The 15,523-nt window shown below is 42.7% G+C and overlaps 1 protein-coding gene across 3 annotated transcripts; it reads right to left on the reverse strand.

Moving 5' to 3' along the window:
* Positions 1-439: 439 nt before the first annotated feature.
* gpatch2 (G patch domain containing 2) lies at positions 440-13,887 on the reverse strand. 3 transcript variants are annotated; one of them, XM_033649003.2, is made up of 10 exons: positions 13,688-13,887; positions 12,591-12,834; positions 10,704-11,251; positions 10,013-10,077; positions 8,295-8,492; positions 7,667-7,787; positions 7,103-7,142; positions 5,689-5,753; positions 5,376-5,464; positions 440-2,154 (listed from the first exon to the last, which is right to left on the reverse strand). In XM_033649003.2, the coding sequence occupies exons 1-10, from the start codon at positions 13,735-13,737 to the stop codon at positions 1,985-1,987; spliced, it is 1,590 nt and encodes a 529-aa protein (XP_033504894.1). In that variant the 5' UTR covers positions 13,738-13,887; the 3' UTR covers positions 440-1,984. The 3 variants fall into 3 exon arrangements, 2 of the variants coding, with proteins under 2 accessions (XP_033504894.1, XP_033504893.1); XM_033649002.2 differs by having other exon boundaries at positions 10,701-11,251; XR_013493128.1 differs by lacking the exon at positions 7,103-7,142 and having other exon boundaries at positions 10,701-11,251.
* Positions 13,888-15,523: the final 1,636 nt, after the last annotated feature.

A 15,523-nucleotide genomic window follows, 5' to 3' on the forward strand; every position in this document is an offset into this window, starting at 1 on the left:
GGATAAATGGGACTTTGATTATACTGCACGAGCTGCGTGAGAGTTTGTAAACGGATGTTTTGATATAGTTTTGCTGTTGTTAAACATGGACCCCAATGGCTTCTATTCATCATGAATTTTCTCAGTTTTTAGATTCTTCAGTCACTGAGGAGACGTTTTAGAAAAACACATTTATCTTCACAAATACAATGTAACACAGGGTGAGTAACTGATATGCAAATCGTAATGTTGGGGGTGAAGTATTCCTTTAAGGGTTGCTTTTTTTTTTAAATGCACACATGGGAGATAATCTAATTATCCTTTGTTTTTGACTCTCAAAATGTTATATTAATATTGGCTTCAAAACTCCAGCCTGGATCAGGCTCCAGTCAAAATGAATAATGAAATGAAATGAACTTGGGGGTGAGACCGGCCTCACAGGACAACAACTACCACAGAGTTTCGGCAGTCTCTGAGTTTAATACTTGTTTCTGTCACTGATATCTCACACCTCTCTGAACAGGCCTAGAGGGGCACAAGACCATAAATCTGGTGTTCCGTAGTTACAACAACAGAGCAGAGGAAACAAATATCGTTACAGTACAACTTCCTGCACATTTTTAATTCATAATTTGTTTTTCTAGACTTTAATCTCTCTACCTGCACTTAGAATAAATTCAAATCTGTTTTCAGGATAATCTATGGTTGCAGGTAAGCTATATTACTCACCAGTCTAAATAAACACAAGAAACAATATCACAGTGAAGTCAATGACAATGGGGCTAAAACTAATACAACAATGGAATTAAAGTAGCACTTCCTCTACTGTTTTTAATTAAAGGCCCTGCAAAGTCTTACAGGTGTTTTCATGTCAGGCTGATCAAGTGAAAACACATGTAAAACAACGGTATGTAGGACCTTTACGTGTGTATTATGACAGAAATATTCCTTCATTTTTTAACTTCTGAAGACATTGAAAAGAGCGAAATTATTAATTCTCTTCCGCTGGAATTTGGAGATGCTGAAATGCTTGTAGTCTGACAATCAGTCATGTTTCCATATACTGTATTTCAAGTCTGAGTACGGTTATGTTCGGCTAAATGCGGCACAAACATGTCAGTTTCAAGTTCCTAAACTGAGTAAAATACAACTTTCAAGCTAGTCGTATGCAAGACTTTAGCTCACGTGTCTGAATGTATTTCTTCTGAAACATCAGCAGACCCCGCAGAAGCCACAGCTGCAGCATGCATACATACATAGTGGTGCTAAATAAAGGGAAAATTGTGGGTTTGATTTTTATCTTTCTTTGTGTTTTTGGGTAGATAAAAACATTCTGCTGACATGACGTCTTCCATTAAATGAACAATAAAACAGATGGGAAACGATCCACATATTCCAACACACATCCAGTACAGTATACCCTTCATTACCCTAAAAAGGAACCTAAAATGAATCTTGAGGTACGGCCTTTTTGTGCGATATCAGACCAAAACCATTTATCGTTAATTCACTAACCAACACAGCTGACTGAGAACAAGCCACACTGTCGTCATTGGCTCAGTATATGGTCATCACTACCCCAGTTTTCCGGCCAGTGACAATGGCAGCTGAGGTAACGGGGCTGAGGCAGCATGCCAGCTTAACACACTAACAACGAGGCATCACTGTAGTTTATTTTCTCCAACATGGAGCTTCTTGAGAGGACACATCTGCAACAAGTCTTTCCTCCTGCTCAGTTTTATTCACCTTCACGTCACTCTCTCGCTGTGGATATCCCAGGCTTCTTGCAGTTTCCCCAATATGGGAAAGTTTCTCTTTCATCACAGACTCTGTTGCTAGGCAAAGCCTCATTCCTTCCCTTCTTATGAGTCACATGTCTGGATTATTCTGGGCCGTTTTTTATCGTTCATCACCCTGAGCAGCATTTTTATCTTCCTCGCTCCTTGTAGCTCTCGAGGCATCTTGTCCCAGCCGGTGTCAGGTTCAGGATCCACAAACCAGGTGTTCAGTTGAAACCTAGACCTGTGCCTTTAGGTCTCTGCGTGGCCCGGATGGGCTCAGTGATGCCCCTGCCCTCTGGACCCAGGCCCATCCCCGGGCTCCAGCCCATGGTCTGTAACATGCGGCTCCCCATGTTCGTGTCAGGGATGGGAGGCGCATTCTCACCGACCACTCCTGAAAGAAGAGGGCACAAGTTACAACAGAGGGAGATTTTAACGGCTTGTGTCTAAAGCCCCATTTTCACCGAGCAATACGGTTCAGTTCAGTTTGGTGCGCATTTTTTCTGTTTCCACTGTGAAAAGTTGTGGATGGTACCAATGGAACCGTTCCATACTGTCCCCATTTTTGGTCCCCCCTCTGTTGGGGTACCTAGCACACAGATCTGGTACTAAAAGGTGGAGCTGTGAACACTGCAGTCTGTTGATTGGTCAATAGAGGACGGTCACTCTGCTCAGGGCTGAGTTGTGGCTGGTTTTGAAAGTTATGTAACCACTGTTCATACTGTGCAGAGTTTTATTAGTAAAAAAAGTAAACAAAAATTGCGCTGCCAGTGAACAATAGCACAAACCATAAGGAAATGTTTCTGCTAAAGAGAAAAATTATCTGACCTTATATGCCAACTTTGTTCTGACCTCACTCCCTCTTAGCTTTAGCTCTTTGTTTACTTTCCTCACTTCTGTTTCAGAGGGATTGCATTCACTGACGGGCTCTGCCTTCACCATCGCTGATTCAACACAATGAATCAGGAGGAAAAAAGCCCACTACTGAGGGCCAACTGTGCGGGACACACAGCAACAACTCGGACGACGGAGGCTCACTGACAGTCGACCGACGCCTTGATGTGTCAGGGCCTTAATGTTGACACTACCTCTAACAATGTCTCACAAAGACTTTTTTTCCTGAGAGCAATCAACTCTTTTGTCCTCAGGATGTCATTTTAGGATGTTAGGAGGAGCAAGAGATTTCATGTCTCCATCCTAAGTGCTTTTGAGACACTTAATAGCAAATAAAGCACTCTGGCTGCACTCCTTGCACTTCCCTTGCACACTTACACATTTGCACTCTTGTATATGGGTAGTTTACTTGGTATGAATTTCCATTTACCAACTCTAGCTCTGTGTTTTAGTGTGTCGTCTTTGTATTCTGTCTTTATGTTTCCCTTCGGGTGCAATGAAGTTAACCTTGAACCTTGGGCTTAAGGAACTTGCGATGAGCATGTTTTTAATGTTAATAGATAAATAAATAATGAAAATAAGAAGTCAGTTGTCAGTCTGTCTACAGTCTGGTACTGCCTCTGTATATAAAATCATGTATAATGATTATATAAGAATTTTTCTCTCGTGACACCATCACTCCATTAAAACTGTTCAGTTTCTCTGATACATCCAGTGAGTAAGAGTACACCCAAGTCTGCCTCAAACAGACATTGGCCATTTTGTCATCGCCCTTCCTGGAGGTTCACGGTCCAGACACAGATGCCAACCTATTGCCCTTTTTAATCCAATCTTGATTTGTAAGATGCACAGGGTGAAGCCGCACGCTCATTTACACACATGCCGGTTGAGTCCCATGTGGGTTCGAGCCAAACTGTCAGGATGTGAGTTTGGCAGGCCTTCGCTGCCACCCTTCTGTGAGGTCAGCACCTGCTGTTCCTGAGCACCGCACCACTGTCTGGAGCAAATATTAAATGTCTTGATATTTGCAACACATCACTAATTGTGTCACTTTGGACAAAAAAAAAATTAACACATGAAATTTACATGAAAATGTAGGTGGATACCAATTCTCTCCTGGACCCTATCAAAGGAGTGCTACTGATTGGATACACACGCTGCTAGTTGGGCAGTCTCTGGTTCTCTGCTAGCCATTTCAAACAGGAAACCACCTGGTGGCGTGCTCATAAACTCTGCTATTTCATCTTAACAATCCATCAAAATCTATTTCTCAAAACATCTGAGGCAGGAAGTGGGCGAGGTCATTGAATTATGTTTCATTTTAGAACTACTTCGCAGAGTTTGACAGCTTGGTCCAAGTCTCGTGAGTCAGTAACATTGTGTTAGACTAGTTCATTTTGGTTAATTTTGCTTTCGATAGCCAGGCACCCACTAACCAATAACTAACTGCTTATTTTGTAGGGGGGAAAAAAACAAACACAAAAAGACATGAAATACAAGAGGCCTTTCCTTTTAGACTGCCATTCTATTGTCTCAGTGAGTTTTAGCGCCACATTTCAAAGCACTATCCATTTAGAGGTGTTGAAATTTTAATGTTTTGTGCTGTAAATGTCTTGCCTTTTATTGTATTTTCTATTGGCTTTGCTGACAGACAGCCGGCTAGCCATGTTAACATGCGGAAACGTTGTGCCTGTTGTCCACTCTCTGTTTTCCACTGTTCAGCAAACATTAGCACAGACCGCTCGGCACTGCGCACCACATGGATTGGTTGAGAGCTAGCTTAAGGTGCTGCACATTCAGCGATTACCACTGGTAATGCCATCCCAGTGGCAGGACAGTGTTGCTGCAAAAAGATGGTGGCCATCCTTTGGTCTGCCCCCAGGTAGCCCCGGTGAGTAAGCTGCTTCATTTTGAGGCGCAAACCCCTCAAGCATTGTTAACTATGTGAGCACCATGAACTGTGCAGACACTGCTAACAGAGCTAACTGTGACTTTAACAATGCTAAAGGGGGTTTGTGGCTCAGTGCTCACAGGGGTGACCTAGGGGGAGACCAGAGGGCCCAGTGTTTCTTCATCATCATCAAATGTGAGGCACCGCTAACTAGCTCCCACCAGACCCTTTTTGTGCGCAATGCAGTCAACTTAAGAGCATCAAACTTAACCTATACACCAACATACAAAACCAATCATCTGGTGGAAATGCGCCTTAACAGTATTAGGCTTTGCTACCACGTCCTTCCTCCTCCAAAAGCATCAGCTGGCCCAGAGGTAAAGAGAGTGTTTTGGAGGAGGGGGGTGATGCACAAGTGTTACTGGCTAAGAGCTAATCCAGTATCTCTGCTCTGACAGCATGACTAGCCAGCTGACTCTTGTCCAACAAAGCTTAGGAGGAAAGGGGGTTAAGAGCTAAAGCACAGTTTAATAATCAGAAAGGAGGAGAGAGGGAGCAATATGAAGGATGAGGGACTCCCATCTCTCTATTAATTCTTTTAAAAATGCGTAGTGTGACCGTCATTTTTTTTCATCCCGGTCCCTTGTGTTTACATCAGTGTATGTGCGAGACAGAAGGCAATGAGGAAAGCAGGCTGATGAACATACTGAGCTCAACCAAGAGGGGGAGGAAAACAAGCGAGAAAGTGAGAGCCAAAAATACAATAAAAGGGGCAGTTGGCAAAAAGTGCCAGATGGTGTGTTAGGTGTAGCTAGGGTTGCATCCAATACCTGAGGGGGCGGTGGAACCGAGGGGGGCTGCCTTTCGCCTCCGCTTGACATCCCCTGTACATAGAGAGCCGAGGTGCCCGCTGGTCTGTCTGCAAAACCAGCCAGGCGAGACAAAAATATGGGAGCATTAGTTTGATCTCAAATAACACAGTGGAAAGTATTCTTTTTCATTTGAAAAATACCTAAAGGTTGTGAAACCAGTGGGGAGTTATGTCGATGAGACTGCAGCAGAGACAAAAGCAGGTACTAAAGGAAATGAGTCGGAGTTCTGGTCATAAATCATCCGTGTTTTAAGTTAAACTGTTGTTCTCACCTGCTGGCTGTTTTCACTGAACAGCTTCTCCGATGCCCTCTCTCTGACCGCGGGTCCCAATGCAACTGAAGTGGCAGTGAGGCAAAGAGGAGGAAAAACTTAAGTTAATGTTCAAGCTGTTAGTAAGCAATACTTGGAATAACACAACACTACTGTGTTTAACACCTACCTATATTCAGTCCCTCCAGGATTTCACTGGCTTTTTTGAGGATTGTTGCGTCCTAGCTGGCCTGATATCACGACAGCTTTTCTACAAAAACTACGATGCATGTTTCAATGTTTTGGGGTGTTTTTAAGCAATGAAGTCGCAGGAGCAGGTGAAAACTACAAAAGTATTTTTTTGTTTAATTAATTAAAAATCAGTAGCAACTTGTTCCAGTGAAAATAAAACAGCATTGTTCTGAATTTGTGATTTATACTACACAATAGGGCTGTCCCCCAGTAGTCGCACAAATGTTAGTCGACCAGAAAGGTCATGTGTACGGCTCCTAATTTCCAGGGCTGGTACCTGCGGTTATTCCACAGGCTAGTTAATAACATGTCGGGCAGGAAATCCAAAGTGTGGGATCATTTTGAGAAGGTGGAGGACGAACCCAAGGTGATATGTAAACTCATCTTTATTGGTCGACTACAAACATGACGTATCATCTGAAACATGGAAGTAGCTACATGCCCATTAGCCCACAGCGTCATTAATAGGCGGCTCGCTCAGTGTGTGACGTGCACTTGTAGATAAAATATAGGCCTATATTAATGAAGGTTCATTAGTATGGTTTTGTATTTCTCTGTAATGTAACACAGTGTTAACAATGTTACTGATACTATTCTTTCTCACACCTTCAACTCAAACCATTGTGTTGCACCGCCCAAAATATATTATTTAATAATTAGGAGGAGCTGTCTACAAGTTCTTTTTTTTCTTTAGCAGCACTTTGTGAGTCACAAGGTGGATAATTAATCTGTCGATTCATTCAGAGCTGATCAAATCAGATCAATGAAGAGGAGCAGCTGCTGCAGAGGCGAGTTCGACCCAGTAGAATAAACAGTTAAGTTCAATGCTTCCAACATTCTGCTGCTCCATCTTTGCCAATATTGTGCACTGCACTTCGACAGTGTGGTGCTATAAATGACCGAACGATGTATTTATTTCAACAGTGCTTCTAATGAATGTTACAGCTCCTAAACTGCAAAATCTATTTGTGGCAATAAACTACAAGGATTGGTCAAAATTTCAGAAAAGTTGCCGTGACTGGACAAAATTGCCAAGTCTTGCAGAATTCACAGGGATTGGTTGACTTAACATTGTTACAATTGCAAAATCCTGGAGGGCCTTCTATACTGGGTCCTTACAACAGATCAAAATCTAAACTTTCATTTGAGAGGGATAAAATTGAAGTAAAGGAACACGGCTCACCTGTCCATGTTCTCTCCTTGAGCCTGAGCTAAACCAAGGCCTGTTGGAGATATAATAGTGTCATTAAGGCCCTCAAATTCCCATCAAGGCAGCAGAAACCAGACTGCTATTAATCACAGAGTCTTGCCTTAAGTGAACTGTTGGCCCTTGTCCATCACAGAAACTTTAACAGAAACCCAAGAACCTTTTTAGACATTAACTTGGAAACATTACTTGCATTTAGATTGCAGGAATTTACAATTTAATACTTTAAATTGACTTGGGACAAATGTGGAATGGTAACATGAAAATGACGAAATTTATCTATGATCCAGTTCACTTTGCTTTTACGTGATTTTTAGTATTTATTTAAGGACATGTTATTGTGTTGTTGTTTATGCTGTCTGCAAAGCAAATGTGTATACTAGACAATTAAATCTGAACTGACTTTAGAAGAAAACAGACTCGCAGGTGGCACCTTTTCTCAGTTTCACCTACTTTACTTCTACAACACCTTTCATAAAATAAAAATGCAACTTGAATAGTTAAAGAAATCAACAGCATTTTAAATGGATGAAGACTCACTCGTGGGAGTCCTGGGTTTGTCTGCCCAGTCTGTCACTGAAGCCTTGGCTGGAGCTGCCCTGCAGCCCCGCCTGAGACGCCTGCTGGTTTCCATGGAGACGACTCAGCCGGGCCTGGAACCCTGACAAAAACAGGGCCGGTTCGTCAGCGATAAAACTCAGGGCATGATTATAGAAATGATAAGAGTAGTTTGATCATTCTACCATTTAAGAGCAGCAGTCCTTTGACATATCAGTGAGCAAAATAAATACATTATGCCTACTGCTACTCTATAAGGGGACCACTGAGGATGGACTGCATTCTTTGGGATATTTATGTGACAATTAATCTGGTTTGTATAAATCATTTATTTCTATTTAGCACTGCTAGCTAAAGCAGCTAAAGATAGGAGATTTTATTCTCTGTATTCACTACTCAACAACACTCTCCTGCCATGCTGCTGAACATTGCCTTGATTTGTGTTTGCCTCCTACTGGCCATGAGTGAGACTGCAACAACACTGTAAAATGCACGTGACTGTACATTACAACTGATCTCCAAACCCTTATCTTTTTTCAAAATATGTTACCAGTCAAACATTAGAGTGCTTTTTTTTCCTGAGTGTACCGTCTGTGTGTTTCCAGCCTACCTCTCTGTGCCCCAGGGCTCATGAGTGGGAAGGATCCAGTGAGGATGCTGTTGAAAACAGGGTCAGCAAGGTCCAGCTCCTCTGACCCTGTCTCTCTCTCCCACCAAGGAACCACTCCTGCTATCCCACACGCACCTCCGGGCCCTGAACCGGAGCCTGGCTCCCCTTCATAGAACCAGTCGCTCTGCTCGTCGTCAGCTGGAGGAAGACAAGAAGGCAGAGGCAGGAAATGTGACCCTGGGTTCATGAGCAACACTGCAGATGTTTTCACTGTATAATTCTACATTTTTTTGTGCTTGCAAAAGATGCTACGGTGAGGAAACTTTCTGTCTGGTTAATAATTTTGTCACAACATCAGTGTTACTGATGACACCGGACGTTTCGCAAGAAAGGATATTCGTTGATGACGCTCAGTATTTGTAGAGTGCTTATTTGGATCTTTAGATCTTCCCCTTACTTTGAACAAAACGGTATTGGAGCAGTTGGTTTGGCAGCGCCTGCTTTTATCTTAAATAAACTTGCAAGTGTTTTTTTTCTTTTGGGCTGCACTTGGACTCGGCAGCAGCTCCCTCCTCCTCTTAATCTCCCTCTTCTCTCCCTGTGTGCGCTCACTGCCTGAGGATGACCGCTTCCTCCTCTATCATCCACTTGGCCTCTTCAACATTCGGGCCACAGTAACCCTGGTAGCACAGGACCATAAATGTCGCCCTGCGCATAAGGTCCCTGTTTGCTTCTGGCACAGTTCTGTGCTGCAACTCTGCTTCTGTACGGAGCAGACACTTTCAGTTGATAATTGCAGCATCCGCCATCCAGCTAAGTAGGCTATTGATAACACACTTAGTATTTTACAAATTACAGTTTTGCAGAGATAGTAACAGCTGAATATCTGTGTAAGAGGGAAAGCCAGCAGGATGGGACGGGTGTGACATGTTTAATACGTTATGTATGCGACCCACCAGCAGCAGATTTAAACAGCAACTAGAAACAGTTAGCAGCTAACTCAATTCACAGAAGAACAGCAAACGAAAATGTCCACATATTGGGAAAACAATGAAGTCTGGAAGCTCCTTACCCCCCGGACAGAGGATGAAATAAGGACATAAGAGATATTTTTGGGTGGGCTTTTTTGCCTTTATTTGATAGGACAGCAATGGCATGAAGGGGGGGATAACATGCAGCAAGGGGCTGCATGTTGAAATCGAGCCCAAGGACACAGCCTTTGTACACGGGACGCCTGTTCTACCAGGTGAGCTAGTGGGGGCCTCGAGGGATGGTAAATTACTGTTGTTGTTATGGCATTGCTATTGTTTAGAAATTGCTGCCCATTGCAAGTGTTATATGTCACATCAGAGGCTGACGCTGTTGTCAAAAGGCCCCCCCCCCTTTTTTTTTTTTTGCTCCCCAAATGCCGGCATGCTATCTAAAAATCTCTGGGTTTGTTTGGTTTCCTTTAAAATAGCAAAGCCAGTGTAATAAACGGTCTTTGTTGCAGTCCTACTGCGGGATCTCTGTGTAAAAAGGACTAAAGAGACGCACTCAAACAGAACCCACCGGTAATTTATCTTTTAAATTATGTCTCAAAGGTTTGACAACAGCCAATTTTTCTGTGACATGTATTCATATTTCATCAAACGCAGAAAATACTTAACCAACATAGGGTATGCCTGATGTGTACACGTCTTTTGAGCACGATCAATACTTTAAACATATACAAGTACCTTGCCGCCCCTCATCATTGGTGTAGAGGCCTCCGTCACTGCTGTTACTGACGCTGCTGGTCTCACTGAAAAAGGGAGCGCAGAAAATGGGGGGAAATAATTAACTTAACCTGCAAGAAGGATGTCAATAACAAGTCAATTATCGTCTACTAAAAAGGACAACTAGCTAGCTCTCACGCACCATGGGGCAGTACTAAGTTTGTTATACTAGCACCAATAAGCTGCATGTGTTTTGGTATCAATATCAAAATTCTACGTTTGATACCTCATAAATATGTTTTTCTACCAACCCTTTCTTACATTTATCAACATATGCCAATCTTTTTAAATGTTGCATGTCGTCTAAACACAAACAAAAAGACATCTTCCTATAAAACCCTTCTCGGTTACTGGCAAAATGTTAATTCCAATTGGGAACCTTCTGATCAGTAAGTAAACAAGATGATGAGACTGACTAAAAACTATATAAAAACTCTATGCCAGCTTTTGATATCTGACTGTGACTGACACTTGTTGGAGCAACAGACACATTTTTGTCACATATTGTTGATGTTTTGTACCCAGCCTAACACAGACCAGTTCTTCCTCACCTGTTGGCCCACAATGTCACAGTATACAGAGGCACAGATAGAGCAGTTGCAACTTCTGGAAACAGAGGGCATCAAAAAACAAAAGTCAAAACACTAACCACCTGTCACTCATGTCCTCATCCGAGCCCTTCTGCTCCTCCAACTCCATCTTGTCCTTGGACCCTTCCGTTGGAGAACAGATGGGGTCCTCACTCTCCACCACCACACCTTCATCTGCAGCCTCCATTCCAAGCCTGTGGGGAGCCAGCTTCCTCTTCTTCACCCTGTTCTTCCCTCCTCCTGTTCCTATCAGTCCACCTCCACACAGCTCCATGGCCCCCCTGACATCACTTGCACCCAGTCTGTGCGGCCTGCCGCCAAGCCGGGCTTTGGGGACAGGTGGGGGCCCTAGCATGGTGGAGGAGGGGGGCTCTGGCTCTGCAGGTGGGTCTACAGCCATACGTTTGACCTTACGTCTCCGTCTAAGGCTGCGGGTTCCCTCTGCGGACCCCAGGACGCCCAAGTCGTCCGGCCAAAGCGGCCGCTTGCTACGTCCAGCATCAGCTGTTAGAAGGCTGCGCCGTTTGGGGCCAAGTTGTTCATCCGAGTCGCTGTTGTCGCGGGCATGGCTGTTGGCAGCAGAGACTCCCCCTGTGCTGGCACGATAGTCCTGTAACACACGCCATAGTGAATATCAGACAGTGATTCTGACGCTTAATTAAGAAACAAACTTGAGAATGTTGATAAGTCCAACGCCTCATCTGAGTGAGGCTAAATTTAGGCCACATCTCCACCAGTACATTTTTATTTTAAAATGGTATTTTCAGACAAAAATGATCTCCACACACACAAGTGTTTTCACAACACTTCAGAAATGATTTCCATCCATACTAACATGCCATGACTATTCACGTACACTGGGCTTGTGTGTGCCAGTGTAAACAGGAAGCAGATTCTCTACTCTGTGGTTGTATACTTTGTTAAAGAAAAAAGGAGATGGCGTAATGTAAAACCAGAGATTTCTTTGCTTGGATCGACAACGAGGTGGAACTGTAACTGAAAGTAATACGAGTATAAGGCGGTAAAGGTGGCGGAAAACAGATCAGAAGTCCTTGCAAAGCAAATGCGGCGACATATCAGAGTTGTTTTTCCATCGCTGACGGACGCCATGGCAATGAGAAAGGAGCAACGTTGTCCACACAAGAAGTATGAAATCACAAAAGGTACGCAGACCGAGCTATAATATTTTGACTTGACACATTATGACGGATAAGACCCTATCTGGAAGCAAACATGGGGGTCTTGTCGTTGTTTTCAAAAGTCTCTGTTTCCAGCCATCCAGACTACAAAACTACCCGGAGTTGTCACACTAAGACATGGCCTGCAGCGTTTTAAATAATCCAAAATGCCGGCGTAGTGTGGACACTAGCTCTAAACGTAGCAATAGTTATGTAGCCTAAGGGGCCGTACACATGCCACGTCTTTAACCGCCTGGAAAACACAAGGTCAGGCACTGGGTGCTACTCTTGTGCCTTTTTTGTGCCAGCTTTCAAGAGTGCAGCAGCAGGTTGTGTCTGAGGTTGCTAAGCAACTGCAACAAGCACTGTATCATAGCCTATTTACCTGAAATCCTGAGTGCAGAGCTGATCTTCTTCGAGGAGCTGTTTATACGTGTGTAGGCCTGTCATCTGTGGGACAGATGTAAAGCTCTGGGTAGCCCTGCACTAACATGATCAACTTTTCCATATTTATCACAGACTGATATTTACGGAGGAAGGGAAAGATATCTGTCGGCTGTGTTTGGTTGTTCCTAGTCACATGACATGCAGTATATGCTGCTGCATTCCAAAAGCTGAACTCGGTCTTACTGTTTACCAGGATCAGGGATGAAAGTAATACAGAGAAAGATTTTCCTTGTGACACATCTACATAGTCAGGTTCCATCAGGAGCACTCTGCTAAAGAACACTGACACTGTAACCACTGGCTCATTGCCCTCCATCCACCCACCTTGTGTTCCTCCACACTGGACTCTGAGCCCTCACTGAGGTGACCGGTCTCCCAAGGCGGGTGTGGGTTGTCAGAGCGCCGTTTCCTGCCCCTCCGCTTCCGAGCCTGCCTCTTCAGCAGACAGCCCACGGCCAGGGCATGGTCCCCTCCATCACCAAAACCACCACGGGCAGCTTGCTCAGAGCTCTCCTCCAGTGCTGACACCAGGTCATGGACCAGCTCGTCCATCGTCCGGCGAAAGTGCCTGGGGTGGAGGAGGAGAGAGGACATTACTTCAGACATTTTGTCACATGCAGAGACGCTTCCAAGTGTGTAAGTATGCAACTTGTATTTTATTGGGGCTATAAGCAGTGTGTGCAGGACAGTTATGGGTGATGCTGGGATAATTATTGGCATAGCAGGCCGTAAGAAAAATCTGTGCGTGTGTAGGGATGATTTGCAAACTGTCACTGGGGTAGGAAGTATGAGACTATCACTGTCAATGAATCCTAGCATGATAACGTTAATTAGCTTCACTGTTGAGAAGGCTAACTGACAAGGCTAACGGTCGAAAGGGCAGCTGTGAAACTCACAATAGCATGTTAGCTAATTCGTCGCATTTTATCCATTACTCATCTCTTGTCGTCGAGCAAAGTTTTATTACACAACCCATGAGTTAACTGCGTAATACTTACGTTAATAAAACTTCAGAAGTCTGATTTAAAAAGCCTGACTTGTAGTTTGCAAACTCCTCTGGAATTAGCACTGATATTACTGTTTTTAAGCGACCTGTTTTGGTTGTTATCCGCTTTCTGAGCTAACGTTTTCTTGCTAGTTAGCTAGCTAAGTTAACTACACTAACCTCCAACTGCCACTAAAGATAATTAGCCAACGTTAACTACCGTTAAAAACGCAGACTCACAGCTTTAAATTGCGGCAATTGTAACGACTGTCGTTGGAAAATAAACGACGAAGAACCCCTTCGATATTCACACGAGCGTTGCTGCTAGCTAGCCAGTTAGCATAGCTAGCTTTAGCTCCCCTAGCTGTCTGATTTCACGAGAGTTGAGTGGACGTGAACAATATGTTACGTCTCAGTGATTTCAAACACCACCTACCAGCCGGTTCCCGCTTTGCCGATGGTTTTTAGATTACCTGCACGGAACATTAAAGCCCCCAAATGCCGGATACCTTTAGCCAGAAAGTACGGACAAACATTTACACACCACAGACAACATTCTGACACAAAAGCTAACGATCAGCTAGCTGGATCAATATGCGACAAGAGGAGGACACCGTGAAAGCAGCAGGAGGTATTATGCTGCCTTCAAGAACTGCAGGAAATTAGGTTTTACCTTTACACTACATACCACACCAGTTTACAACTCTATATCCTGGGTGTGTAATAAAACTTAGGGCCATGTTTTCATCACAAAGTGTTGGGAAGGATGTGCTTCTTCACTCAACCAGTCCACAAAAATACAGTAACTTAATAGAATCCTGACCAAATCTTTATGTAACCGAGCAAACTTTAATCTAACACAGCAAACTCCTCTTATGAGGACTGTAATCAAAAAGATAGTACATGGGATTTGAGGGTATTTATTTTTGTTTGTTTGTTTGTCAGGTTAATTAACACAATCTCACCTAACCTAAATCAAAACAATGACAAAACTGTATTTTTTGTCACATATCCTGTGTGACTCTGGATAAATAAATAGTGATTTTTATATGGAAATGTAATATATTCACTCAAGAAGGAGAATTGTCCTGTTTTGCTTAATTAACATGATAATCATTTCAGAATTCTGAAAAGTTTTGTTTGAAATATATTTGTGTTTTTTTTCTGAGTTAATTAGATTATTATCTCAGAAATCTGAAAAAAGGTTCTATGATTAAAGTTTTATCCAAAACAAAAAAAAAAATCGACTTTTTATTTAAATTAACAAAATTATTACCATCTCAGAATTCAGGGAAAGGTTATATGGTTAAAAAATGTTTTTTCTAGTTATTATCTTGTTAAAAAAAACATTATTTATTAAATATGGGAAAAATATGTTCTTTTTTTTGATTGTTATCACAGAATTCTGAGAAAAATTTTATTTAAAAAAATAATTCTGTTTCTCTGAGTTAATGAGATTATATCTCAGAATTCTGACAAAAGTTTAATGGGGAAAAAAGTTTTTATGAAAAAAGTCTATTCTTGATTTTCTGAATTAACAAGATTGTTATCATCTCAGAATTCTGGGAAAAGTTTTCTTTAAAAAAATTATTCTTGATTTTCCGAATTAAGGAAAATATTATCATTGATTCTGGGACAGTTAAACAAAAAAAAAAAAATCTATTTCTCTTTTTCCTGAGTAAACAAGATTAGATAATAATAATGTTAATTCAGAAGAACAGAGCACATGTTTTTTACTCTCAAAAGAATGTGTCACACTTCGGGCCGTTTCCTATCAAAGCCACATGACGTTTAACAACCTGAATACATCTTCATAATTCAGAGTTTAAATGTAGCAAGTGAATGCAACTCTGGGCCTTTAATTCCAAGTCTGCGTGTATTAACCAGTTCTGACCACTGGATGGCAGTACAGACTATTATTGAAAAGTCTCCACATTAGCTATGAATGCCATGGTTGCATGCAGTCAGCTGGCCTATCAAATAAACACCAAAGGTCACGAGTTCAAACTCATCAGTGGCAACAGTGTCATATTAATTACAGTGGTCACTGGAAGAGTCACCGGGTACCAGGGAGACTTGGACTTCACCCCATGCGACAGGTGTTCTGTCTGAATGACAGTGACGGCACCACCGTGGTCAACACGGGGCCATGGGCAACAACAGGTGTCACAGTGGCCGTGTTAACTAATGAGAAATTTTACACATTGAAAACACTGTCAGGCATGCATTAGGACGGGGAGCTGTGCCAAGGTAATTTGTTGTCTGGCTGGTG

The sequence above is a fragment of the Epinephelus lanceolatus genome, chromosome 13 (genome assembly GCF_041903045.1).
Source record: "Epinephelus lanceolatus isolate andai-2023 chromosome 13, ASM4190304v1, whole genome shotgun sequence".
Lineage (NCBI taxonomy): Eukaryota > Metazoa > Chordata > Actinopteri > Perciformes > Serranidae > Epinephelus > Epinephelus lanceolatus.